The sequence below is a fragment of the Clupea harengus genome, chromosome 5 (assembly GCF_900700415.2).
Source record: "Clupea harengus chromosome 5, Ch_v2.0.2, whole genome shotgun sequence".
In the NCBI taxonomy this organism is placed as follows: Eukaryota; Metazoa; Chordata; class Actinopteri; order Clupeiformes; family Clupeidae; genus Clupea; species Clupea harengus.
Window position 1 is genome coordinate 4,102,100 of NC_045156.1, and position 27,940 is coordinate 4,130,039.

A 27,940-nucleotide genomic window follows, 5' to 3' on the forward strand; every position below is an offset into this window, starting at 1 on the left:
GCCGTCATTCCTCCACATGGCTGATAACAGAAGCTTTAGTGATGAATAGAGGAATGAGTGTGGGAAACTCAAATGAGCGACTCTACCAGCCACATGACAGAGGATGACATCTGTTACATCTGGAGACCTGAGGGGACGGTCTAAAGAGGAGTCTCCCTCCATTTTGATCAAGGGAATTCAGAGAGAACTTCCAAAGTATTTTCTGATTAAAGCTGATGCTAAAGCACTGATGAAATAAGGAGGTTGGGACATTGACTATATTTACAGTTTCAAAACACTTTTATTTCAAACATTTTGCATAACAACCAATGTGAAAACACCACACTTAAAGATGCATATATAATATATAATAATATGATAGAAGAGTGAAATCACTTTCATGAGGAATCAATATCTAGTGTATTTGAACATTGATACAAAAAAAAATTCAAAAGTGTGCCCTGGCTTTTGCATTGATCTCAACATCAGGCAGCAGATTGACTCTCCTCACAGGGTCAGTCCTTTCCCACATCCACACAGTGGGTCTGTGGGTCTCTCTCCATCACCCCCAACCCAGCACCTGTTCAACTGAGGTTTAAACCTCCCCCCCCCCCCCCCCCCCCAGCAGTGGGAGAATCCAGCATGTGTCAGCTCCACACTCCTCATTGTCCTCTGCAGCTCAGCCATTGGCTACTGACTGTGAGAAACTCCAACCAGCCCAAGACCCACACATTCATATGGAGATTTGGGAGTATAAATAGAGGAGATGAAGCCAGTGCTGATCAGATTTCACTCTACACAGAGATAACTACTACAGCTACAGCTATGGCTCCTACAATCACTTCCACAGCAGATTACCCAAAGGAGCACCTGAGTCTAAACCACAAGGTAAATATACTAACTTACCTCTTTCAACTTTATATTTTATTTTTCTTATTTAACCTGTCTGTTTAATATGCAAAGAATATATATCTAAATGATTTCTTCTTCTTCTTTGTAGCTGAGAAAACCAATTGTGGAAAAGATGCACAGAGACTGTATCAACAACAGCATCAAACAACCGAAGGTCCACATCCACAGCTCCTCAACTTGCAGCCTGACTCCAAGCTGGAGAAAGCCGACATCCTGAAGATAATTGTTTGCCTCCTGAGACAGCATCTTCAGACAGAAAGAACTTCACTCTCCTCTGATGCCGGCAGTCAGGGTTTCTCCAAGTGTGCTCAAGAAGTCCTTCACTTCCTGTCCAGGGACTCAGGGAAAACACAGACCCATGGAAAGTTGCTGACCCAGTTCCAGACCCTGCAACCACCCAGTGATGACTACAGGAGGGAGAGTGCCCAGTGCCAGCTGGGCTCTCCTGTCCAGCATGTCCAGAGTAAAGACAAGAGTCCAGCCAGGAGCGCCCCCTGGAGGCCTTGGTAGAACTCAGATGAGACTTTCATGTGACCAAATTGGTCAGAGTGGAAAACTCAACGACATTTCAAAGCGTTCAAACCTGCAAATGCAGGGGATTTATCTTCTTTACATCAAAGAATGTATTTAATTCTGTTGCAAGAAACAAAAAATTGCAATTTTCTGCAAGGTATTTGTCTTCTGTGAAGACATATACACAATTCTTTATAAATTGTGAATATACTGGTTTACTGGTAAAACCTCTTTAATGGATCTCCGTTATTATATGAGATCAGTTCTCATTTTTATTGAAATGTAATGATTTTATTATTCTTTTGAAAGAAATGGAAAATCTGCAAGTTATAACAACAAAATGTCTTTTGAGAAGACAGTTTAAATATAATGTCAACAATGCTGACATTATTTTCATGGTGAATATGAGTCCAGCCAGGAGCCCCCCATGGAGGCGCTGGTGGAAAACTACTCAGAAGAGACTTTTACAATTACATGACCACATTGGTCAGAGTTGGAAAACTGAGGACATTTCACATTATTCAAGCCTGCGAAAACAGGGGTTGGATCTTCTTTGCATCAAAGAATATACAGACCTCTTTTGGAAGAAAACAAATGTTGCTAACTTTTCCAGCATTTCTTCAATGGATGAAAATTGTGAAATTATTTGTTTCAAATTGAAACTTCTATAATGGATTTCTATTGTTCAACAAGATCAGGTCAACTGAATATAAAAAAACATTTTTAATGTACTAATTTAGTTTTTATGATTCTGTTTCAAGAAAAGAGAAAACTGCAAGCTATTGTAAGATATCTTCTGGGAAGACATTTAAAATCATAAACAATGTTTATATTATTGTCATGGTTTTACATGACTATATTTTCTTATGTTAATCTGTTAATATCATTTCCATGAAATTAAATTTTGTTTTGTTAATTTCAAGGCTTGTTTCAGAGTTTGTTTTCTCTAAATGTCTAAATTTAGTTTTGCAATTCTTCTGTATAGACATATACACACATTTTTTTTAAATTGTGAATATACTGGTTTACTGGTAAAACCTCTTTAATGGATCTCCGTTATTATATGAGATCAGTTCTCATTTTTATTGAATGTAATGACTTTATGATTCTTTTGAAAGAATGGAAAGTCTGCAAAATTATAACAACAAAATGTCTTTTGAGAAGACAGTTTAAATATGTCAACAATGCTGACATAATTTTCATGGTGAATTGAAAGTCTGCTGAATATGAAAAAAAAAATGTAATGTACTAATTTAGCTTTTATGAAAAGGAAAGGACTTTTAGGAGGAGGAAACTGTTTCAAGAAAAGAGAAAAACTGCACGCTATTGTGAGATGGATATCTTCTGGGAAGACATTTTAAAATCATGAACAAAGTTTATATTATTGTCATGGTTTTACATGACCATAGATTCCTATGTTAATCTGTTATCATTTCCAAGAAATGAAATTTTGTGTTGTTAATTTCAAGGCTTGTTTCAGAATTTGTTTCCTCTAAAATGTCCTTCATCGAAGGATTGGTGTTAACTAAGATCTCATAAAAGTGAGACATGTTTGACTTTCTTAATATTTAAGAAAAGTAAATGTTACCTTCCATTTGAAGGAGTATAGCTTCACAAGACTTTTTGAAACACATTGACTGTTTCTGAATAATTTTGTATTTGACCTCTTTGTCCCAATGGAGACTGAGCTGTTTTTGACATTGTGATCCTTGTTCAATTGTTTGAACAAACTTTTCCATTATGGCATACGTTTCTCATGCCAGAAAATCACAATAAAATATGCAATTCAATATGTCAGTTATGTGTGTCATTCTCTAGAATACAGTTCTGTACTGTTCATTTCTTTCTCTAGTATATTATTCCATATCAGTCTAGACACAATGATTACAAGTATTTGCAAAAATCAGTGTTAATGAAGAGGGAAGTTGGTGTTTAAATAATTGATCATCAATATTATAGCTAAACTAAGTTTAGAACAGTGTCAAATAGCCAGGCCATGCACTGAGGACCCCACAACATGGTTCCTCTAAAATAGGACTCAGAGGAACCCCTCCAGGAACAAGAACACCAGGCAGAGCCAGGAACGCCTGCAGAAGGTGGCAAAGCTGGAGATGAGTCTCACATGAGGCACAGCACAACATGCAGCTAAAGACAGAGAGAAAACTTAGCAGCCTGATGTTCCACTGCAGAAAAAGATGAGCGCAAAATCACTGTGAAGATGGCAATGCCTAGGGCAAGTAAGAATATTAATAGTTATACATATTTTAAGAAGGAACATCAAAATCCTATGTAATAATGACAATTCATTTTCTCCTTGTCCAGTTTTGACTAAAAATGAATGTCATTCAACTATTTATATTATGCTTAACTCAAACAGCTTGACCTTTCAAAGACTTTCAGCTCTTGAGACCAAGATATCTGAGTTCAATCACGGTCAGCTGGGCAGCAGGGGGATGAAACCCTTTCAGTGATGTTATGTTCAATGAGACTCACTTTTATTGTTCCTTCATCGTAGAACAGTGAGAGAGTGAGGAACTATGGAAAACTCTCTGACCTCGTATGGATAATCGACACACATCACATGCTTCAGAAAATGTGGGCTAGATCTCAAACTATTTAAGCGAATGTTTAATCTACATATCAATAAACCCTTTAGAATTCAACATATAATCTCTTGATGATAATCTTGACAGCATTCTCCAACATTTTGAATTTCTTTTTGGTTAGATTTGAGGTCTCTTGTTCAACTCATGCCCGGTCAGGAAATGTTGGCATCCAAAACTCAAATGAAGAAATATATTTTAAACTTTGACTGAAATTCTGATTTCAAATGAAAACAGTAATCAAGAAATATTTTAGTCAAAGGATATTTTCTGAATTCATAGATTAGTACTAAACAAAACACACTCACGTTATTCACAAGATTCTTTATAAATGGTTACAGTCTGAGGAACAAATTGATAGAGTGTGATCCACAGCATTAAGCTTTCATACCAACTGTTTCAGTGTTTAACTCACGTATTTAATTGCAATCATGCACAGAGGTTTCAGGAAACACTCTCTTAGAGAACATATAACAACGGAACAGAAAACATAGAACAATAGAACAGAAAACATAGAAACATAGAAAAATAAACATCTTTAGTAAAATATTTCTTTCATGTCTTTAGGGAACGCTAAGAGACACCGTAGCTGGGAAATGAACCCTTGGGCAGTAGGAGAATGAAACTTCTTGACTTATGTGATGGTTAATGAGACACACTTGTATTGTTCCTCCATTGAAGAGCAGTGAATGGAGAGAGTGTGGGAAAGTGTGGTGGACTCTCTCACAGACCTCCCATGGGACAATAGACACAGCTGCAGACCAAAGACTTCAGGTATAAGAAAAGAGTCTGGCTGCGAAACAATAAAAATGTTCTTGTTTATGCATCAAACTCCCAAAACTCTCTGATCACAATGCAGTAAACACAAAATGATACAAAACAAATTACTTCCCACTAAATAATTCACCAATAGTCTTACCCTGCCATCAACAACTTCAGTGAAGTAATCTGATTGTCTGTACATTTATAAAACTCTTTCCTGACAAAATATTCTACTACATAAACCCTCAGTATTAGGGCCCATTGCACACCAGTTTCCTCCAGATGGATCTAAATGAATAGAGCACACTTCTATAGTTCACAGGGGTCTCCATCAATGGGCAGAGTGTGGGAAAGCTCTGGAGAGGAGAGTCTCAGTTCCTGGGTCTTTAGCATCCACAGTCCCAACACAGATTCCACAGATACACAAGGGAATAGGCACGCGTCTCTTCATTTTGCATTTGAACACGATGGATAGTAACATGTATGTGTATGTTCTATACTCCATGGTATCATATGATAATATTTTAGAAGCAGGCACTGCTCCACACAACATACCTTTATTCTGTTATGCGGATGATACTCAACTCTACTTGTCAGTGTTGGTACATTTACAAAGTGTTTATCATTTTAAACGTCATCTGTCTAATTCTTAAGTTTGAGGCATACTTTATAAATGTAATACTAGTTTTCATATTTGGAATTGTTATTGTAATTAATATTATTATTGGTTATTATTACATTTAAATTTGTATTTTCAATTCATGCCTTTGTTTTGTGTTTTGTAAGTCGCTTTGGACAAAAATGTCTGCTACATACCTTAATCATAACCATAACCAAATAATCATTATATACCTATGATGTCATTATGTTTTCATGTCATTCCTTGTGGTGTGGATCATGTCAAAATCTTTATCCTCCAGGAAATGAAAGGCATGATAGTCAGTCAAAATGTAGGACTGTGTTAAAACCTTCAAATGTTTTGACATGCTGATCAAAGATGATAAAAAAAATGAAGAAAATCATGTAATCACATGGGGACAGCCAATACAATTGTTTCCCTCCAGATGGTTTGTGATGTCATCCTCTGTTTAAGGCACAACACAGAGCTGATAGCTCTATAGAATGGCATTGTTGAGCAAGTAAATGTTGAAAAAATAAATACAAAATATATTTTTTTATTAAAACATTAATTAAAAACCTTCCAATGTCTTTGCTTGCTTTTCAAAAATGATCTTTTCTAATTTGTTTTCCTTATTTTTTGCTTTTACATTGTCTAATCACAAGGGGACAGCCAATAAAATGGTTTCCCTCCAGATGGTTTGTGATGTCATCCTCTGTTTAGGGCACAACACAGAGCTGATAGCCGTCATTCCTCCACATGGCTGATAACAGAAGCTTTAGTGATGAATAGAGGAATGAGTGTGGGAAACTCAAATGAGCGACTCTACCAGCCACATGACAGAGGATGACATCTGTTACATCTGGAGACCTGAGGGGACGGTCTAAAGAGGAGTCTCCCTCCATTTTGATCAAGGGAATTCAGAGAGAACTTCCAAAGTATTTTCTGATTAAAGCTGATGCTAAAGCACTGATGAAATAAGGAGGTTGGGACATTGACTATATTTACAGTTTCAAAACACTTTTATTTCAAACATTTTGTTGCATAACAACCAATGTGAAAAACGCCACACTTAAAGATGCATGTATAATATATAATAATATGATAGAAGAGTGAAATCACTTTCATGAGGAATCAATATCTAGTGTATTTGAACATTGATACAAAAAAAAATTCAAAAGTGTGCCCTGGCTTTTGCATTGATCTCAACATCAGGGAGCAGATTGACTCTCCTCACAGGGTCAGTCCTTTCCCACATCCACACAGTGGGTCTGTGGGTCTCTCTCCATCACCCCCAACCCAGCACCTGTTCAACTGAGGTTTGACCATTGTCCCCCAGCATGTGGCAGCTCCACACTCCTCATTGTCCTCTGCAGCTCAGCCATTGGCTACTGACTGTGAGAAACTCCAACCAGCCCAAGACCCACACATTCATATGGAGATTTGGGAGTATAAATAGAGGAGATGAAGCCAGTGCTGATCAGATTCACTCTACACAGAGATAACTACTACAGCTACAGCTATGGCTCCTACAATCACTTCCACAGCAGATTACCCAAAGGAGCACCTGAGTCTAAACCACAAGGTAAATATACTAACTTACCTCTTTCAACTTTATATTTTATTTTTCTTATTTAACCTGTCTGTTTAATATGCAAAGAATATATATCTAAATGATTTCTTCTTCTTCTTTGTAGCTGAGAAAACCAATTGTGGAAAAGATGCACAGAGACTGTATCAACAACAGCATTAAACAACCGAAGGTCCACAGGTCCACAGCTCCTCAACTTGCTGCCTGACTCCAAGATGGAGAAAGCCCACATCCTGGAGATGACTGTTGCCTCCTGAGACAGCGTCTTCAGACAGAAAGAACTTCACTCTCCTCTGATGCTGGCAGTCAGGGTTTCTCCAAGTGTGCTCAAGAAGTCCTTCACTTCCTGTCCAGGGACTCAGGGAAAACACACACCCATGGAATGTTGCTGACCCAGTTCCAGACCCTGCAACCACCCAGTGATGACTACAGGAGGGAGAGTGCCCAGTGCCAGCTGGGCTCTCCTGTCCAGCATGTCCAGAGTAAAGACAAGAGTCCAGCCAGGAGCGCCCCCTGGAGGCCTTGGTAGAACTCAGATGAGACTTTCATGTGACCAAATTGGTCAGAGTGGAAAACTCAACGACATTTCAAAGCGTTCAAACCTGCAAATGCAGGGGATTTATCTTCTTTACATCAAAGAATGTATTTAATTCTGTTGCAAGAAAAAAATATTGCAATATTTTGCAAGGTATTTGTCTTCTGTGAAGATATACACAATTCTTTATAAATTGTGAATATACTGGTTTACTGGTAAAACCTCTTTTATGGATCTCCGTTATTATATGAGATCAGTTCTCATTTTTATTGAAATGTAATGACTTCATGATTCTTTTGAAAGAAATGGAAAATCTGCAAGTTATAACAAAATGTCTTTTGAGAAGACAGTTTAAAAATAATGTCAACAATGCTGACATTATTTTCATGGTGAATATGAGTCCAGCCAGGAGCCCCCCATGGAGGCGCTGGTGGAAAACTACTCAGAAGAGACTTTTACAATTACATGACCACATTGGTCAGAGTTGGAAAACTGAGGACATTTCACATTATTCAAGCCTGCGAAAACAGGGGTTGGATCTTCTTTGCATCAAAGAATATACAGACGTCTTTTGGAAGAAAACAAATGTTGCTAGCTTTTCCAGCATTTCTTCAATGAATGAAAATTGTGAAATTATTTGTTTCAAATTGAAACTTCCATAATAGATTTCTATTGTTCAACAAGATCAGGTCTACTGAATATAAAAAAAAAATGTAATGTACTGTTTTCGTTTTTATGATTCTGTTTAAAGAAAAGAAAAAACTGCAAGCCATTGTAAGATGGATATCTTCTGGGAAGACATTTTAAAATCATAAACAATGTTTATATTATTGTCATGGTTTTACATGACTATATTTTCTTATGTTAATCTGTTAATATCATTTCCATGAAATGAAATTTTGTGTTGTTAATTTCAAGGCTTGTTTCAGAGTTTGTTTCCACTAAAATATCCTTCATTGAAGGATTGGTGTTTTTACTAAGATCTCATAAAAGTGAGACATGTTTGACTTTCTTAATATTTAAGAAAAGTAAATGTTACCTTCCATTTGAAGGAGTATAGCTTCACAAGACTTTTTGAAACACATTGACTGTTTCTGAATAATTTTGTATTTGACCTCTTTGTCCCAATGGAGACTGAGCTGTTTTTGACCTTGTGATCCTTGTTCAATTGTTTGAACGAACTTTTCCATTATGGCATACGTTTTTCATGCCAGAAAATCACAATAAAATATGCAATTCAATATGTCAGTTATGTGTGTCATTCTCTAGAATTCAGTTCTGAACTGTTCATTTTATTCTTTAGTATATTATTCCATATCAGTCCAGACAAAATGACTATGAGTATGTGCAAAGATCAGTGTTAATGAAGAGGGAAGTTGGTGTTTTATTAATTGATCATCAGCATTATAGCTAAACTAAGTTTAGAACAGTGTGAAATGGCCAGGCCATGCACTGAGGACCCCACAACATGGTTCCTCTAAAATAGGACTCAGAGGAACCCCTCCAGGAACAAGAACACCAGGCAGAGCCAGGAACGCCTGCAGAAGGTGGCAAAGCTGGAGATGAGTCTCACATGAGGCACAGCACAACATGCAGCTAAAGACAGAGAGAAAACTTAGCAGCCTGATGTCCCCCTGCAGAAAAATATGACGTAAAATCACTGTGAAGATGGCAATGTCTAGGGCAAGTAGAAATATTAATAGTTGTACATATTTTAAGAAAGAACATCAAAAATCCTATGTAATAATTACAATTGATTTTCTCCTTGTCCAGTTTTGACTAAAAATGAATGTCATTCAGCTATTTATATTATGCTTAACTCACACAGCTTGACCTTTCAAAGTCTTTCAGTTCTTGAGACCAAGATCTCTGAGTTCAATCACGGTCAGCTGGGCAGCAGGGGGATGAAACCCTTTCAGTGATGTTATGTTCAATGAGACTCACTTTTATTGTTCCTTCATTGAAAAGCAGTGAGAGAGTGAGGAACTATGGAAAACTCTCTGACCTCGTATGGATATTCGACACACATCACACGCTTCAGAAAATGTGGGCTAGATCTTTTTTGAATCTACATATCAATAAAGCCTTTCTAAATGTTAGCATAACATTATATAATGTCTCAATAAAATCCTAAAAGCATTCTTCAACTTTCCTAATTTCTTCTTGGTTAGTTTTGAGGTATCTTGTACAATTCATTCCCAGGTCAGGAAATGTAAGTGTCTAAAACTCAAATAGAAAAAGAATTCAGCTTTTGAATGGAAATCTTTCAAATGAGAAGAGCATTCAAGAAACATTTTAGACAAATTATCTTTTCTCAACTGATAGATAAATATGAAACAAATCACACTCATGTTATTCACAATAGTATATAATTGTGTGCAGATATCTACTAACAGGGGTCATACTGAAGAGGATTTTTCCCTCCATTTTCAGAACAGTGTAATTAAGAAGCACATTGATGAATATGAATCAATGATCCTAAAACAGGGTTAGATGGCTTCCAAGCGATGTCAACGTGAGGGATTGAATCTCAAAGTGTGTACAGTGTTGAGGAGTGTGTGCCCTGTCTGCATCATTGATCTCATCATCAGACAGCAGATTTACTCTCCTCACAAGGTACTCTCTCAGAAAACATAGAAGCATAGAGAAATAATCATCTTTAGTCAGGTATACCTTTTGAAACACAAAGAGACACAGTAGCTGGGAATTGTTCCCTTGGGCAGTAGGGAAATGAAACTCCCCGACTAATGTGATGGTTAATGAGACACACTTGTATTGTTCCTCCATTAAAGAGCAGTGAATGGAGAGAGTGTGGGAAAGTGTGGTGGACTCTCTCACAGACCTCCCGTGGGACAAAAGACACACAGAGTCTAGACCTCAGATGTCAGTGGGGAGGAGAGCGGGGAAGAACAACTAACAAGCTCATTTCATTTTACCCAGTAACAGAAAAATCTTGAAGGCCATAACATGGCAAAAAGAAGGTTCATACCTACGTAGGTTCAACTGCCACAGCTATGATTACATTTTTAATCCTCCGATGAATTTGACAGTCAGAGTCAAAATGAGTCATGACAGAGCCCAAAAAAATATATTTCAGTCTCTGAAATTCTATGACCGGAAATACTTCAGCAATGACCATTTCAGCTTGAAAGCATCACTCCTCCTCTACCACCTGCATATGGTTTGGAATGAACAAGGCACACTTCTATTGTTCAGTGGAAACCCCATCAATGGGCAGAATGGGGAAAAGCTCTGGAGAGGAGAATCCCAAGGAGAGTCCAACTGGAGATTCCACAGATACACAAGGGAATAGGCACGCGTTGCATTAAATTATATAGTACATTGACACAGTATCTCATAACAGTACATAACAATTTTTAGAACTAATACATTTGTTTATACTCAGTAAAATATATTTAATCTAAATCACACAACATAGTCAATTTATATGGAAAAACTGAAACAAAAATGTTGGCAGGTAGCATTTTACCATAAATGCACAATAGATTCCATTCAGCATAAGTATCCTGGCAAAAAATCAATGCATTGATGGTGTGGTGATTTAAAAAAAGAAAAAAACGTATTTATTTCATTTTAAGACATCAATCTATGAGCATACCATCACAGAAATGAAATACATAATCTCAGTTGACCTTCATACAATTCCTTTACAGTACTTACCCAATAAGGTTCTTTCTCTCACTGGCGGACCTAGGTATGGGATCTAGTTTGTGAGGTGAAGGTCTCTCACTCATAAATACAAGATGGTGAGAGGGGCGGGGGTAGGTTGACCAGCGTAGGAGTGTAGAATCTATCAAATGGTGTACCTCTAACTTTGTACAGTACTAATGAACCTTATCAGTACTATGCAATTAGGAAAATCAGAATTTGCCGTAGAAGACCCTACTTGATCTACTGATCTTTATTCACGGAAATATAGAAATGAAAATGTTCAGAAATGTATTCAAATGTGTGGACTACTCTCAGATTGGTCCTACTCTTCCAGAGACTGTAGCGCAAGCAGAGAGGAACTTTTCAAAGCTGAAGCTCATCAAATCCTACCTGCGGTCCACCATGTCACAGGAAAGCCTTAGTGGCCTTGCTGTCATTAGTATTAACCTTGCAATTGCTGGCCAGATTTCTAATGATGATGTAAATGATGACTTTGCATCAAGGAAGGCAAGGAAAGTCATGGTTTAGATGGTAGTTGTGCAATTTAGATTAATGTGTAATTTAGTTTAGTCTGTTTCTTGTTTGAAGTGCAATAGCGTAATAATTAAGTTGTCTTCTGTATGAGTGTGTTATTCTATTTGTGTATTTGTGTGATATGGAATTTGTGCAATTTATTTTTATTTGTGTGTTTGTTAGCAATAAAAGTGTAATACTTAAATCCTCCTCTTTATTTGTATGTATATACTAGAATTTGTTTTTATTTGTCTTTATTACTACCTTTGAGTATTTATTATCTTTAATAAGTCACATTTCTACAGTTTTAAATATTATGATTATTTATTTGTGTTACTGTGCAGTAGAGGCTAGAACCTTCACTGTTCCATATGGCTCAAATGTTCTATGATGTCATTCTCTGTTTACAGCAAGCAGCTCTGACAAATGTCACCCTTTAACATGAGTGATGAGAGGAATAAAGACTTTTTGTGATGCATAAAGGTCTAAGTGTGGGAAATTGTAAGAAGCATTCTACCAGCAACAAGACAGAGGACGACATCTGCTGCATCTGGAGATCCCCACCACATTCTGGAGAGGGTTTTCCCTCCATTTTACCCTCCATTTCAATGTAATTGTATTCCTTTATGATTCAATACATTTAGTCAATGTTATGTTTCATATATGAAATTTAAGAGCCGGTAGCTTACTGTTACACAAATGTTTAAATATTGATGATTTTTTCTGAGGTAGATGCTACAGTGAGTTAATATTGTTGAATTATGTGTACAGTGGGTCATTGCATTGTTGACCATGTTGCTTGTTCAAATTAGTTTGAACATACTATTTTCATATGGCCTAATTTTGTCATGCCAAATTGCAATCAATTGCAATAAAAATACATTTGAACATATTTCCCTTTGTCATTCCATTTAACATACCCTAATGTTTGTCGTAGATACAAGGACTGTCCATGTTCAACATTTACCTTTGCTAGATCATTAACATAAGTGGCAGTTAAAAATAAGTTCAGCATACTTTTAAGAAGGCACACTATTTTGTAGTATTATTTTACATTGGAAAAGTATGAATTGGTTAAGCTATTAGTTTGTTATTCAATTATTAATTTTACATTTACCTTTGAAAGACTTAGATCCAGATGTTTGAGTTCTGTCTCGGTCAGCTGGGCAGCAGGGGGACAAAGCCCTTTGGTGATGTCATAGGTAATAAGACTCACCTGCGTGGGTCCTCCATTGAAGAGCACTGAACGGTAACAGTGTGGGAAACTTTGGTCACACCCCACCTCACAACAATAGACACAAAGCCAAAACTTCAGACAATAGGGGTTAGGACTACTTTTGGCAAACAAATGTAGATTTACTAATCAATAACACATCTTTCGATTATGACGTAATAACGCAACCTCTCTAAAGTTTAGCATTCAGCATTGGGTTGGGTGTGGTTAAGGTGTTCAGTGTACAATTAGAAAGACTGAATATGAATTTCAACAAATCCTCTGTAAGTGTCTGCAGACGGATTATCCAAATAAACGATATTAAGTTGAATAATAACTTTTTTGGGTCAATGTTATTGTAAATAGTTCGAGCCTACTGATTTTAGAACATTATAAATATACATGCATATTTCTGGTGATTCAAAGAGATTGAATATAGAAAAAAAATGAATATAGAGTCTCAAAGTATATCAGTTGTATAGACCATCGTGTGTACTGTCCTGTCTTTGGCATTGATCTCAACATCAGTCAGCAGATTAACTCTCCTCACAGGGTCAGTGCTTTCCCACATCCACACAGTGGGTCTGTGGGTCTCTCTCCAGCATCACCTCACCTCATCATAATAACTGATCGAGAGGTAGTTGCCAGAAGAAGTTGTTTTCTAACTGATGGTCTGATTTCACTCTGCATCCTAGTAGTGTCAGTGTCAAAGGCTTGATATCTCGCAAAGTGTGTGATAGTGCTGAATGTAACACCATTTCACTAGTGGGCAGCACGGGGTGAACACTCTTGACTAATGTGACGGGTAATGAGACACACGTCTATTGTTCCTCCATTGAAGAGCAGTGAATGGAGAGAGTGTGGGTAAGTCTGGAGGACTCTCTCACTAGACCTCCCCTGGGACAATGGAAACATAATCCAAATATCATTTGTGTGGAGGAAAGGCTGGCTGACTAGGAAGTTTTATTATTTTTCTATTTTATGCAAAATCACGACAACCACTCTGTGACAAATTGTAGGTTGAGTTTATGACGTGACATTATGACGTTTTCCACTTTTCCAGTGACTTACTTAATTTGTATGTTGTTTTTACAACACATTAATGGGTTATCTTGTCATGAAAGACTAATTCTCAAACCAATTAAGTTAATTTCTGTAATCATTAATACGTCGGCAATGACCATTTCAGTCTGAGGGGCATCATGGGAATGGCTCGTCTGCAGATGGTTTGGGATTAACAAGGCACACCTCCATTGTTCAGTGGAAGCTCTATCAATGGGCAGAGTGTGGGAAAGCTCTGGAGAGGAGAATCCCAGTTCCTGGGTCATTGTCATCCATTGCCCCACTAGGGAATTCCAGGGACACACAAGGGATTCGGCACGCGTTGCATTAATTAATGTAAAATATTGACAGTGGAAAAATGAACAGCCCATATCAGATAACAATAAATATTTGCTAATGAAGTTGCATTTTTTTGACAACTTATGCATTTATTTACACAACTTATAAAACTGAATGTAAATCACACTGAATATAAACACCACCTTCAATTTATATGGCAAAAGCAAAAACTAAAATATTCACAGTAATCATGTTATTTAAAGTACACACCAAACAGATTCCATTCAACATGAGGATCTTTTCACAACAACAAAATATAAAAGTGGTACAGTGTTTGCGAATTAATGAAACATTTTGTCCTAGTCAATTTAGTCTTATATTATCCCATTACACAGCTCAGCCTAAAAGAGTTTCCCTCTAGCTGGCTTGTGATGGCATTCTCTGTTTGCAGCAAACACAAGACTAATAGCTGTCACTCGTCAACACTGATGATGTGGAGCTTTCACAATGAATAGAGGAATGAGTGTGGGAAACTCAAATGAGCGACTCTACCAGCCACATGACAGAGGAGGGTCTGTTACATCTGGAGCTCTCAAGAGAGAGATTCTAAAAGGTGTTTTGTCTCCATCTCCCAAAAGAGAATAGTCATATCTGTTCAATTAAAAAAGGAAAGAAGATATCAATTTAATTAACACTGTCAAGTTGTAAATGCAGTTATGTCAATATTAAATAATCAATACTTTGCATCAGATTTGAAACAATATGGTTATCAAAACATTAGATGAAATGTTTACATGGTTTCTTTTCCTAAATAAATTCGGCAGTAAACTAATATAGTTTGAAATAATGTGTTTCAAAGGGCCTTGCACACTTCACGTTTCACACGTGTGTACAGTAGTGAGTAACGTGTGCCCTTTCAGGATCATTGACCCCAACATCAGGCAGCAGATTGACTCTCCTTACAAGGTCAGTCCTTTCCCACATCCACACAGTGGGTCTGTGGGTCTCTCTCCATCACCCCCAACCCAGCACCTGTTCAACTGAGGTTTGACCATTGTCCCCCAGCATGTGGCAGCTCCACACTCCTCATTGTCCTCTGCAGCTCAGCCATTGGCTACTGACTGTGAGAAACTCCAACCAGCCCAAGACCCACACATTCATATGGAGATTTGGGAGTATAAAAAGAGAAGATGAAGCCAGTGCTGATCAGATTCACTCTACACAGAGAGAACTACTACAGCTACAGCTACAGCTATGGCTCCTACAATCACTTCCACAGCAGATAACCCAAAGAAGCATCTGAGTTTGACCCACAAGGTAATTGTCACTCATAATTTTCAACTTTGATGTGATTTTTCTTTGTCAACCTGTCTTTTGCATATTTAAAGAACAAATGTGTTAATGATATCTCCTTTGTCTTAACAGCAGAGAAAGCCAGCTGTCGAGAAGATGCGCAGAGATCGCATCAACAGCAGCATCGAGGAGCTCAAGGCCCTCCTGGGTCCACAGCTCCTCAACTTGCAGCCTGACTCCAAGCTGGAGAAAGCCGACATCCTGGAGATGACTGTTTCCCTCCTGAGACAGCGTCTTCAGCCAGTGAAAACTTCACCCTCCTCTGATGCTGGCAGTCAGGGTTTCTCCAGGTGTGCTCAAGAGGTTGTTCACTTCCTGTCCAAGGACTTGCCGTCTCATAGAGAGTTGCTGACCCAGTTCCAGACCCTGCAACTACCCAGTGGAAACCATCCAGCGGAGAGTGCTCAGTGCCAGTTGGGCTCTCATGTCAAGAATGTCCAGAATAAAGACAAGAGTCCATCCAAGAGCGCCCCCTGGAGGCCCTGGTAGAATGCTACACAGTCAAGACCTGGACAATTATTTGACCCCATTAGTCAGAAATGAAAACTCCAGGACATTTCGTAATGTTCAAGCCCCCAGCGATTGAATCTCCTTCAGACCACAGAATATAAATATTTCTGTTGCAAGATTAGATATTTTGCAAAGTATTGCAATTTTATGTCTTCAGTGAAGACATACACAGCGATTTTAGAAATTGTGAATTTATTGGTTTCAACTTGAAACTTTCATAATTGGTTTCCATTGTTTAACCAGATCAGTTCTGATTTTCATTGAAATGTGAACTTTATTACTTATGTTTCTGTTTAAAGAAATGATAACACTGCATTGCACTGTAAATGTCTTCTGGGAAGACAGTTTATGATTTTATGTCCAATGTTTATGACATTGTTTTCATGGCATTCCATGATTGTCAGTTGATATTATTTCTGTGAAATAAGATTTTGTGTTGTTTTATTTCAAAGCTTGTTTCAAAGTTTCTTTCCTGTAAAAAACATCCTTCACTGAAGGATTTGTTTTCTTACCAAGGTCTCACAAAACTGAGACATATTTAGGAAAGTTAATGTTAGCTTCCACTGGAACGAGTGTATTTTCACATTCATATTACCAGTGACTTTTATAAAGTCTGATTCATGTATGACCACTTTGTCTCAATGGAGACTAAGATTTTAAGTGATTGTATTATTGACAATGACCCTTGTTTAAATGTATTTCAACAGATTATGTTTGTATGGCATACTTTTAAAAATGCAAAAATTAAAAAGCAATAAAATGCATTTCAACCTATATCACATTGTTGTTGTGATTCTTCCTGACAGCATGCTCTATGTCAGCCCTGATAGATGGACTCTGAGTCTCTTGGAATGTCAAATAAATGAAAGGAATGGAATGAAAGTTCCAAATGTAAATAAAAACGCACTATGTAGAGGCAGTGCTTTAAAAAACATACAAATTTGCGTTGGAGAAATATATCAATGCAAATATTTTCTTGTACATATTTACATTTTACATGTAAACTTTCAGTTGTTAAGAGCCAGATGTTTAAGTTCAATAGAGTCAGCTGGGCAGCGGAGAGATAAAGCCCTTTCACTGATGTTGTGTGCAATATGACACACTTGTATTGTTCCTCCATTAGGGAGCAGTGAATGGAGAGAGTGTGGGAAAGTGTGGTGGACTCTCTCTCAGACCTCCCCTGGGACAATAGACACAGATCACAGACATCAGAAAACGTTGATTAGGTCTCAAGCAACTACTCTCAAATCAATAAATCATAAATAAGGCCTCTGTGAATGTTATCATAACAACACATAATCTCTCAATGCAACCGCATTTAAACACATACTCAATGTCTTGATATCTTACTCTAGTTTAGTTTTGAATTCTCTTGATCGATCAGTTTTCAGTCAGGAAATTCAACAATCTTTCAAGAATCAAAAGAAGGAATTCAAGATTTTTTTTAGGTTGAGGGTCTATTTCAAATATTGCTTTGAATGTGTTACAATTTGCAAAGTGTCTAGTGTCTTAGTGTTAACAGAGGGCTGTATGTGAGAGAAAAGCCTTTAAAGCTTTTATACAGCATGATCCACAATTCCCCAGCATGTTAAACCTTTATAACCTCCACTCTGTTGTCATAATGCATTCATTTATGTATGAATTTGTGTGCTTTCTTCCGTATGGAATGTTTCATTGACTTACTCACAGAATAGAATACATTCAAATGTCTCCTTCTAAACCTCAGCCAATGAAATACTTTCCCTCCAAAATGTTTGTGATGCCATTCTTCGTGTATAACAAAAGAAAGAGCTGAGCTGTCGCCTCTACACATGAGCAAACTCTGGAGGTGCTTTTGTCATGCATCTGGGTAACTCTCCAAGCACAAAGACAGAGGACACATCTGTTACATCTGCAGACACATATTGACAGGGGTAATTCTGAACGGAAGTTTCCCTCCATTTTCTACATTGTGAAACCAAGCAACACATTTCTAAAGATGAAAAGGGAGGTCATTTCAATTTCTGAAAAGACAAGAAAGTGTTCAACTATGGTGGCCCCGAGGGCATTCTGCACTGCAACTTAAGAAAACACATGCAAAAGACAAAACACAAGCAAATAGAGAAAACATCAATCTGACAACACATGAGCAGCATTTTAAATCATGCTGCAAATTCAGACAACACAACACATTACAGAAGTGTTTCAAGAGGACATGGATTGTGGCTATGTTAGCTGGCAATAACGTTAATTCAGTTACTTTCATTTTCATCATTTACCAAAAGTAAAGTTATCTGGACCAGGTTGGTATCCTCCAGTTGGGGATGGGTTACTTTAAGAATGGCCAGCTATGTTTGTTTTTTTTAATCTAAGTCATAGGTTTCATTTTATAAGTCATGTCAGCAAAACCTAACAGTGGTGTAACGTACTTGTCCCCTATTGCAGGTTCTGAAAGTAACTATTAATGTTAAAGCGTGTGTTTTACAAACCCGACACATTCATCCCTTTTAGGTGACCTCTGGAAACACTGTTTCTGTCATTTGGTGTAATACATAGAGATAGATAGATGGACACTTTATTTATCCTGAGGGAAATTTAGGATAGGATAATTGCAGCGTTATATTGTCTGAATTTGCAGTGTGTTTCTGTAATGTTTAGTGTTTTCTGAATTTGCAGTGTGTTGCTGTAATGTGTTGTGTTGTCTGAATGTGTACCGTGTTTCTGTAATGACTTGTGTTATCTGAATTTGCAGCGTGTTTCTGTAATGTGTTGTGTTGTCTGAATGTGTACCATGTTTCTGTAATGTGTTGTGTTATCTGAATTTGCAGCGTGTTTCTATAATGTGTTGTGTTATGTGAATTTGCAGCGTGTTTCTAAATGCTGAGCTTGTGTTGTCAAATTGATGAAGATTTTGTGTTAATTTGCCTGTGTTTTGCATGTGTTGTCTTAAGTTGCAGTGCGTTGATTTCTCAGGGCCACTGTATTAAACATTTCCACGTTGTTTTCATCAAATTAAAGTGAATGTTTCTTACTTCATGTGCATGTACTGTATATGCTCACATTTTCCTGATGTGTGATTATACATTATCCTACTCATTTTAGCAAATAACAATTAATATGACTGAATGCTTCCTGTGTAAAGTGTTGACCAGTGTCATTTAGTGGCATTGACCCCAACAGTGTGAAGCAGATCTCCTCAAAAGGTCAGTGCTTTCCCACATCCAATGGGTCTCTCAATGGGTCTCTCTCCATCACCCCCCACCCAGCACCTGTTCCCCTGAGGGTTGACCAGTGTCCCCCAGCAATAGGAGAATCTAGTATGTGGCAGCTCTATACTCCATACTGTTTATGTTTATTGTGTGTGGGAGTGTGTTTATGTTTATATTTATGTGTTTATGTTTATGTGTTTATGTTTATTGAGTGTGGGAGTGTGGCCATAGAAGGACCTCTGACCAGCCAAATGCACCCTCCAGAGGCCTTAGTGAAGTCCAACAGGGTGATACTCAGCAGTTGCTTACTCATACAGGCATGAAGAATGTAAAGATTATGTGGTTTTCTTGCAGTATTCAAGGGATATCAACCATTACCTGGAATGTGTTCCTGCTTCGTGCATTAGAACTGACACATACTGACTCTTCCAAGAACAGTCAAAGGACTCTTCAGAGAACCGACTCTTCCGTTTCCCAGCGGTGTCTGTCAGTGTCAGTGTCAGTGTCAGTGGTGGTGTTGTGGCATGTCAGTGTTTGTCTCACATGTTCAAAATGAAGTTCATGTTTTTGGAAGATCCCTTAGATTTTGAAAGAGGGTCAGTTTTTGCAGTTCTTTAAATAAACCTCCTGAATGAAAGACCGTTGCATTCATCTAGACAGTAGGGATGAATAAGCCTTTACAAATGTGGCAGGTAATGAGACACACTTGTATTGTTCCTCCATTGAAGAGCAGTGAATGGAGAGAGTGTGGGAAAGTGTGGAGGACTCTCTCTCAGACCTCCTGACACAGGTGTGGAGGGCAGGATGAAGGACTAACAAGTTTCTTTTACTTTACCCAGTAACAGAACATCTCGAAAAATATTCTCTAACACACTGTAGATTCATATTATAAACAGCCACATCCATAATGACAATGTTCAACTTTTTTGCAGAATTTCATTCATGTAGTTTTTAACTTTCTTTTTTCTCCTCTCTGATGTGAATTCAGTTGGAACATAATTTTTTTATGTTATGCTCAATAATAGTCTTTATTAATATGTTCCTCAATGTCTGTCCAATTGTTCACTGTAATTTGAGAAATACGTCAGCATTTCAGCCTGAGGGCATCATTAGACATGGCTCCCCTACAGATGGCTTGGAATTAACAAGGCACACTTCTATTGTTCAGTGGAAGCCCCATCAATGGGCAGAGTGTGGGAAAGCTCTGGAGAGGAGAATCCCAGTAACTGGTTCACTCATCCACACTCCCACTAAGGGAATTCCACAAAGACACAGGGGAAAAGGCACGCGTTGCATTAATTATGAAAGTGGAAAAATAACAGCCTAATGATGTTTCATATTTTGACACCTTACAGATTCATTCAGAATCCACACAGAAAAGGATCCTGTCACAAAACCAACTTGTAAATGGTGTTGTAGTGTCCGTTAACTGAAAAAAAAATCAAAAGAGGTATTCCAGAATTTGTGTCTAAATAGAGAACAAACTTGCTAAAAGTCACAATCTCAATGTTCTCAATAACCAAACAGCAATGTTTGCATTGAAAATAGCCTGCCACTTTGTTTTATTTCAGTAATATAGTGGGCAACACCCTTCAGTAATTGCTGTGCTTTCATTTTCACAGGGCTTCCTTTCCAGAGTACAGAACTATTTTGTGAACAGTCTGGACGGCACGTGTGAATGACGGATGTTAATCAGTACTCCACGTGACCATGTATCATTAACATGGATTTGAAAACGTTGTAAAAATGCTATTGTAAAAATGAATCAACTGAAAAAAGCTGAATAATATGGATTCAACTTCAGTGTCATTCTATGATCATTTTCAGGCAAAGTACATGTTTTCAGTGTATATCGCATCCCGTGAGACAGCTCAGCCAATACATTTCTTTCCCTCCAAATGTTTTGTGATGTAATTCTCTGTTGACAGCAAACAGCACTAATAGCTCCCACTCTCTACTATGATTGATAATAGGCACATAGAGGCTCATGTAGAGGGCTTTTGTGATGCCTAAAGTTCTAAAGGTCTAAACGGTCTAAAGGGACAAAATAAAGTTGACGGTAATAAATATGGATCGCAGCCAATAATCAATGTTTTTTCTAAATATCGTTGTCTTTCTGCTTCATTCAGATGTGCTGTGTTCGTAGTCATGACTCTGTTCGTTGGCTAACTATGAAAGCTAACTAACTAACCACTAGAATTAGACAATACTACTTTTAAAAAGTCTAAATTTTAAGAACCTATCAATAGAAAACAATACCATTATTATATTTATATTATTATTAGTATTATATTATTACTATATATTAATATATATGACTAACTAGCTACTATTGGGTACAAATACAATGGGAATAACGGTAGAGTTGGACACAAAGATGGCGGCAGGCTTCACGGAAGTGACGTCTTTGGTACTCATGAATCTAGGCATGCAAGAATTGTTCTTGTTCAGCTGACATTCTGAATGGAAATTGTTAATGAATGTTTCAGAACGCGATGTGTTTCGTATCTATTCTAATTAGCCTACGTTGTCACTTGGACATTGGCCTCATATTAGGCTACTTAGTGAATGATTCAGAGCATGATGCATTTTAAGTGGCATCACTTTTGGTCTTGTGTCTTAATTTTTCTTAAAATAATTGCAGCTGAAAATAAAATTAGTCAAATAATAACCAATAGCTTCAGTAATTGAGGGGGGGGAAATAGGCCCAGAATTTTGTCATTAGTTTTTCAAATCAAGAGTAGGCCTGATTTGACTAATTGGCTTTGCATCCTTTCCTTCTGGCCTTGTCTAGTCCAGACATGCTGTCCACCAGCTTTCAAAGTACAATGGTGCCACACTGGTGGCTTTGTATCAATTTTATCCCTGCCTGCTATTTTGTACTGTAGTTCACAAAAACACCCTGAAACAACTTGTATCTCACATACTTATGCCACCAACAGAATAAGCAGGCCAATGGCAACCAAGCGCGCAGTCCTTCCTCCCTCACTTTAAAAACCACCAGCCGCCACTGGTACAGTGGTGAGTAATATGTGACCTGTCAGAATCATTGACCCCAACATCAGTCAGCAGATTAACTCTCCTCACACGGGTCAGTCCTTTCCCACATCCACAGAGTGGGTCTGTGGGTCTCTCTCCATCACCCCCAACCCAGCACCTGTTCCCCTGAGGTTTGACCATTGTCCCCCAGCATGTGGCAGCTCCACACTCCTCATTGTCCTCTGCAGCTCAGCCATTGGCTACTGACTGTGAGAAACTCCAACCAGCCCAAGACCCACACATTCATATGGAGATTTGGGAGTATAAATAGAGGAGATGAAGCCAGTGTTGATCAGATTCACTCTACACAGAGAGAACTACTACAGCTACAGCTATGGCTCCTACAATCACTTCCACAGCAGATTACCCAAAGGAACACCTGAATCTGACCCACAAGGTAAATTCAGTTTGCAACTTCTTTGTATCTACGTTGAAGATTTGTTTGTGTCATGAAGTTGTTTGTATAAAAAGAACAAATGTATTAATAAGTTGTTGCTCCTTTTGCAGATGAGAAAACCCATTGTGGAAAAGATGCGCAGAGATCGCATCAGCAACAGCATCGAGCAGCTCAAAGCTCTCCTGGGTCCACGGCTCCTCAACCAGCAATCCAACTCCAAAGTGGAGAAAGCCGACATCCTGGAGATGACTGTTTGCCTCCTGAGACAGCGTCTTCAGCCAGTGAAAACTTCACCCTCTTCCGATGCTGGTAGTCAGGGTTTCTCCAAGTGTGCTCAAGAAGTCCTTCACTTCCTGTCCAGGGACTCGGGGAAAACACAGACCCATGGAATGTTGCTGACCCAGTTCCAGACCCTGCAACCACCCAGTGATGACTACAGGAGGGAGAGTGCCCAGTGCCAGCTGGGCTCTCCTGTCCAGCATGTCCAGAGTAAAGACAAGAGTCCAGCCAGGAGCGCCCCCTGGAGGCCTTGGTAGAACACCACACAGATGAGACTTTCACGTGATCAAATTGGTCAGAGTGGAAAACTCAACGACATTTCAAAGCGTTCAAACCTGCAAATGCAGGGGATTAATCTTCTTTATATCAAAGAAAATATTGAATTCTGTTGCAAGAAAAGACATTTTGCACATTTTTGCAAAGTATTTGTCTTCTGTGAAGACATATACACAATTGTTTTGAATTGTGAACTTACTTGTTTTGATTTGAAACCTCTATAATGGATCTCCATTATTGTTTAAGATCCTTTGAAAAATCTTTGATTCTTATTTGAATTGAAAAAATGTCATTGAAATGTATTGACTTCACTTCTTATGATTCTTTTTAATTAATGAAGTCTGAAAGTTATGGCAACAGAAATGTCTTTTAAGAGGACAATTTACATAATATGTCAACAATGCTGACATTATTACCATGGTTGTACATGATGGATATGTCTGACTGTCAGTCAGTTAATAGTATTTCTGTGAAATATTATGATTTCTCAATCTTTACTTTCAAATCTTGTTTTAAAGCATTCAAGTCATATATCCTTCATTGAAGGATTTGATTCCATACCAAGATCTCAGAGAATTGAGACATTTGTGACTTTCTTAATATTTAAGAAAACGGCATATTACCTTTCATTGGAAGGAATACTTTAACAAGCTGAATAATTGGTGTTTGTCATATGATGTTTTCACATGTCTTTTATTAAGATCGATTTGTATATGACCTCTTTGGCCCAATGGAGACTAAGCAGTGAAAGTGTTTGCGTTGTTGACAAAGATCTATGTTCAAATTAGTTTGAATGTATTTTTACCTTATGGCATACATTTCCCATGCCAGAAAATTGCAATAAAACTACACAGTTCAACCTAATTCACTTTGTTGGTGTCATTCCATTCAACTCTCCCTAACAGGCCATTACATTTCAGTCCAGAGAAAAGCACTGAGGATACCTGGAAAACGTAGTGCTAATGAAGCCATAAATCTATGTTTTTGTGACAGTTGTCAGTGTTAGATGATTAACATTATTGACAGATAAGTTAAAAATACTGTCCAGGTTGCATTGCTGTCTCATTTGCCAGTGACGTAAAACATCGTACTACTCATTGGAATAAACCGCCAAAAAATATGAATGAATAATTCTAAAGAATGGTTGGATATCACTTCAAGGAGATGTAACACTGAATAACATATTCTCGAAGTGTGTACAGTGTTGATGAGAGTGTGCCCTGTCAGCATCATTGACCCCAACATCAGGCAGCATATTAACTCTCCTCACAGTCCTTTCCCACATCCACACAGTGGGTCTGTGGGTCTCTCTCCATCACCCCCAACCCAACACCTGTTCCCCTGAGGTTTGACCATTGTCCCCCAGCAGTGGGAGAATCCAGCATGTATCATTAACATAGATTTGAAGACGTTGTAAAAATGCTGAATAATATGGATTCAACTTCTGTATCGTTCTATGATCATTTTCGGGCAAAGTACATGTTTTCAGTGTATATCGCATCCCGTGAGACAGCTCAGCCAATACGTTTCTTTCCCTCCAGATGGTTTGTGATGTAATTCTCTGTTCACAGCAAACAGCACTACTAGCTCCCACTCTCTACCATGATTGATAATAGGCACATAGAGACTCATGTAGAGGGCTTTTGTGATGCCTAAAGGTCTAAGTGTGGGAAATTGTAAGTAGGATTCTACCAGCAACAAGACAGAGGATGACATCTGCTGCATCTGGAGATCCCCACCCCTTTCTGGAGAGAGTTTTCCCTCCTTTTTCTGAATGGTGAAATAAAGCAATTACTTTTCAATTCAGAAAGATAGGCATATAAGAGCATTGCACAGACAGCGATCTTAATGATTAATAATCTGGTACTCAATTTTGACAAAACAACAAAATTTGAAATTTGATTTTCTTTCATGTAGTTTTTAACTTTCTTTTTTCTCCTCTCTTACATAAAATCAGTTGGAACATAATTTTTTATGTTATACTCATTAATAGTCTTTATTAATGTGTTCCTCAATGTCTGTCAAATTGTTAACCGTAATTTGAGAAATACGTCAGCATTTCAGCCTGAGGGCATCATTAGACATGGCTCCCCTACAGATGGCTTGGAATTAACAAGGCACACTTCTATTGTTCAGTGGAAGCCCCATCAATGGGCAGAGTGTGGGAAAGCTCTGGAGAGGAGAATCCCAGTAACTGGTTCACTCATCCACACTCCCACTGGGGAATTCCACAAAGACACAGGGGAAAAGGCACGCTTTGCATTAATTATGAAAGTGGAAAAATAACAGCCTAATGATGTTTCATATTTTGACACCTTACAGATTCATTCAGAATCCACACAGAAAAGGATCCTGTCACAAAACCAACTTGTAAATGGTGTTGTAGTGTCCGTTAACTGAAAAAAAAATCAAAAGAGGTATTCCAGAATTTGTGTCTAAATAGAGAACAAACTTGCTAAAAGTCACAATCTCAATGTTCTCAATAACCAAACAGCAATGTTTGCATTGAAAATAGCCTGCCACTTTGTTTTATTTCAGTAATATAGTGGGCAACACCCTTCAGTAATTGCTGTGCTTTCATTTTCACAGGGCTTCCTTTCCAGAGTACAGAACTACTTTGTGAACAGTCTGGACGGCACGTGTGAATCAGCTGTTAATCAGTACTCCACGTGACCATGTATCATTAACATGGATTTGAAAACGTTGTAAAAATGCTATTGTAAAAATGAATCAACTGAAAAAAGCTGAATAATATGGATTCAACTTCAGTGTCATTCTATGATCATTTTCAGGCAAAGTACATGTTTTCAGTGTATATCGCATCCCGTGAGACAGCTCAGCCAATACATTTCTTTCCCTCCAGATGGTTTGTGATGTCATTCTCTGTTGACAGCAAACAGCACTAATAGCTCCCACTCTCTACCATGATTGATAATAGTGACATAGAGGCTCATGTAGAGGGCTTTTGTGATGCATAAAGGTCTAAGTGTGGGAAATTGTAAGGAGCTTTCTACCAGCAACAAGACAGAGGACGACATCTGCTGCATCTGGAGACCCCCACCACATTCGGGAGAGAGTTTTCCCTCCTTTTTTTGCACAGTGAAATAAAGCAATTACTTTTCAATTCAAAAAGATAGGCCTATAAGAGTGTTGCACAGACAGCGATCTTAATGATTTATAATCTGGTAATCAATTTTGACAAAACAACAAAATTTGAAACTGTGGTGTTTTTTTTATTTAAATTAATAAAGAGTTTGAAAAGAGGCTTACTATTATACAAATGTTATTTATGTCTGAAACACTCTAGAATGTGCAACATTTATTTCAAAGGGCTTTCAACAATTTCCACACTTTTCACACGCGTGTGTACAGTGGTGAGTAATATGTGACCTGTCAGAATCATTGACCCCAACATCAGTCAGCAGATTAACTCTCCTCACACGGGTCAGTCCTTTCCCACATCCACACAGTGGGTCTGTGGGTCTCTCTCCATCACCCCCAACCCAGCACCTGTTCCCCTGAGGTTTGACCATTGTCCCCCAGCATGTGGCAGCTCCACACTCCTCATTGTCCTCTGCAGCTCAGCCATTGGCTACTGACTGTGAGAAACTCCAACCAGCCCAAGACCCACACATTCATATGGAGATTTGGGAGCATAAATAGAGGAGATGAAGCCAGTGCTGATCAGATTCACTCTACACAGAGAGAACTACTACAGCTACAGCTATGGCTCCTACAATCACTTCCACAGCAGATTACCCAAAGGAACACCTGAATCTGACCCACAAGGTAAATTCAGTTTGCAACTTCTTTGTATCTACGTTGAAGATTTGTTTGTGTCATGAAGTTGTTTGTATAAAAAGAACAAATGTATTAATAAGTTGTTGCTCCTTTTGCAGATGAGAAAACCCATTGTGGAAAAGATGCGCAGAGATCGCATCAGCAACAGCATCGAGCAGCTCAAAGCTCTCCTGGGTCCACAGCTCCTCAACCAGCAATCCAACTCCAAAGTGGAGAAAGCCGACATCCTGGAGATGACTGTTTGCCTCCTGAGACAGCGTCTTCAGCCAGTGAAAACCTCACCCTCCTCTGATGCTGGCAGTCAGGGTTTCTCCAAGTGTGCTCAAGAAGTCCTTCACTTCCTGTCAAGGGACTCGGGGAAAACACAGACCCATGGAAAGTTGCTGACCCAGTTCCAGACCCTGCAACCACCCAGTGATGACTACAGGAGGGAGAGTGCCCAGTGCCAGCTGGGCTCTCCTGTCCAGCATGTCCAGAGTAAAGACAAGAGTCCAGCCAGGAGCGCCCCCTGGAGGCCTTGGTAGAACACACCACAGATGAGACTTTCATGTGACTAAATTGGTCAGAGATGAAAACTCAAGGACATTTCAAAGCGTTCAAACCTGCAAATGCAGGGGATTAATCTTCTTTATATCAAAGAAAATATTGAATTCTGTTGCAAGAAAAGACATTTTGCACATTTTTGCAAAGTATTTGTCTTCTGTGAAGACATATACACAATTGTTTTGAATTGTGTACTTACTGGTTTTGATTTGAAACCTCTATAATGGATCTCCATTATTGTTTAAGATCCTTTGAAGAATCCATGATTCTTATTTGAATTGAAAAAATGTCATTGAAATGT

The 27,940-nt window shown here is 38.3% G+C and overlaps 3 protein-coding genes and 2 pseudogenes across 3 annotated transcripts; all 5 read left to right on the forward strand.

Moving 5' to 3' along the window:
- The first annotated feature begins 781 nt into the window (after positions 1 to 781).
- Positions 782 to 2,175, forward strand: LOC116220435 (annotated as a pseudogene).
- A 4,491-nt stretch (positions 2,176 to 6,666) lies between these two features.
- On the forward strand, positions 6,667 to 7,571 carry LOC105912127 (annotated as a pseudogene).
- A 7,907-nt stretch (positions 7,572 to 15,478) lies between these two features.
- On the forward strand, positions 15,479 to 16,269 carry LOC122132882 (transcription factor HES-5-like). Its single transcript, XM_042707724.1, has 2 exons — positions 15,479 to 15,570; positions 15,679 to 16,269. Exons 1-2 carry the CDS (start codon positions 15,508 to 15,510, stop codon positions 16,093 to 16,095), a joined length of 480 nt encoding a protein of 159 aa, XP_042563658.1. The 5' UTR covers positions 15,479 to 15,507; the 3' UTR covers positions 16,096 to 16,269.
- Positions 16,270 to 22,440: 6,171 nt separating this feature from the next.
- On the forward strand, positions 22,441 to 23,376 carry LOC116220436 (transcription factor HES-5-like). The gene is made up of 2 exons (XM_031567082.2): positions 22,441 to 22,740; positions 22,851 to 23,376. The coding sequence occupies exons 1-2, from the start codon at positions 22,678 to 22,680 to the stop codon at positions 23,274 to 23,276; spliced, it is 489 nt and encodes a 162-aa protein (XP_031422942.1). The 5' UTR covers positions 22,441 to 22,677; the 3' UTR covers positions 23,277 to 23,376.
- Positions 23,377 to 26,514: 3,138 nt separating this feature from the next.
- LOC116220437 (transcription factor HES-5-like) lies at positions 26,515 to 27,683 on the forward strand. The gene is made up of 2 exons (XM_031567083.2): positions 26,515 to 27,084; positions 27,195 to 27,683. Exons 1-2 carry the CDS (start codon positions 27,022 to 27,024, stop codon positions 27,618 to 27,620), a joined length of 489 nt encoding a protein of 162 aa, XP_031422943.1. The 5' UTR covers positions 26,515 to 27,021; the 3' UTR covers positions 27,621 to 27,683.
- The last annotated feature ends 257 nt before the right edge of the window (positions 27,684 to 27,940 follow it).

What these genes read in the sequence shown, in the direction of transcription:
- LOC122132882 (XM_042707724.1), top strand. Translation starts at nt 15,508, where the DNA reads ATGGCTCCTACAATCACTTCCACAGCAGATAACCCAAAGAAGCATCTG. An exon ending in ATCTGAGTTTGACCCACAAG is followed by an intron (nt 15,571 to 15,678) that starts GTAATTGTCACT and finishes TTGTCTTAACAG; the next exon opens with CAGAGAAAGCCAGCTGTCGA.
- LOC116220436 (XM_031567082.2), top strand. Translation starts at nt 22,678, where the DNA reads ATGGCTCCTACAATCACTTCCACAGCAGATTACCCAAAGGAACACCTG. An exon ending in ACCTGAATCTGACCCACAAG is followed by an intron (nt 22,741 to 22,850) that starts GTAAATTCAGTT and finishes CTCCTTTTGCAG; the next exon opens with ATGAGAAAACCCATTGTGGA.
- LOC116220437 (XM_031567083.2), top strand. Translation starts at nt 27,022, where the DNA reads ATGGCTCCTACAATCACTTCCACAGCAGATTACCCAAAGGAACACCTG. An exon ending in ACCTGAATCTGACCCACAAG is followed by an intron (nt 27,085 to 27,194) that starts GTAAATTCAGTT and finishes CTCCTTTTGCAG; the next exon opens with ATGAGAAAACCCATTGTGGA.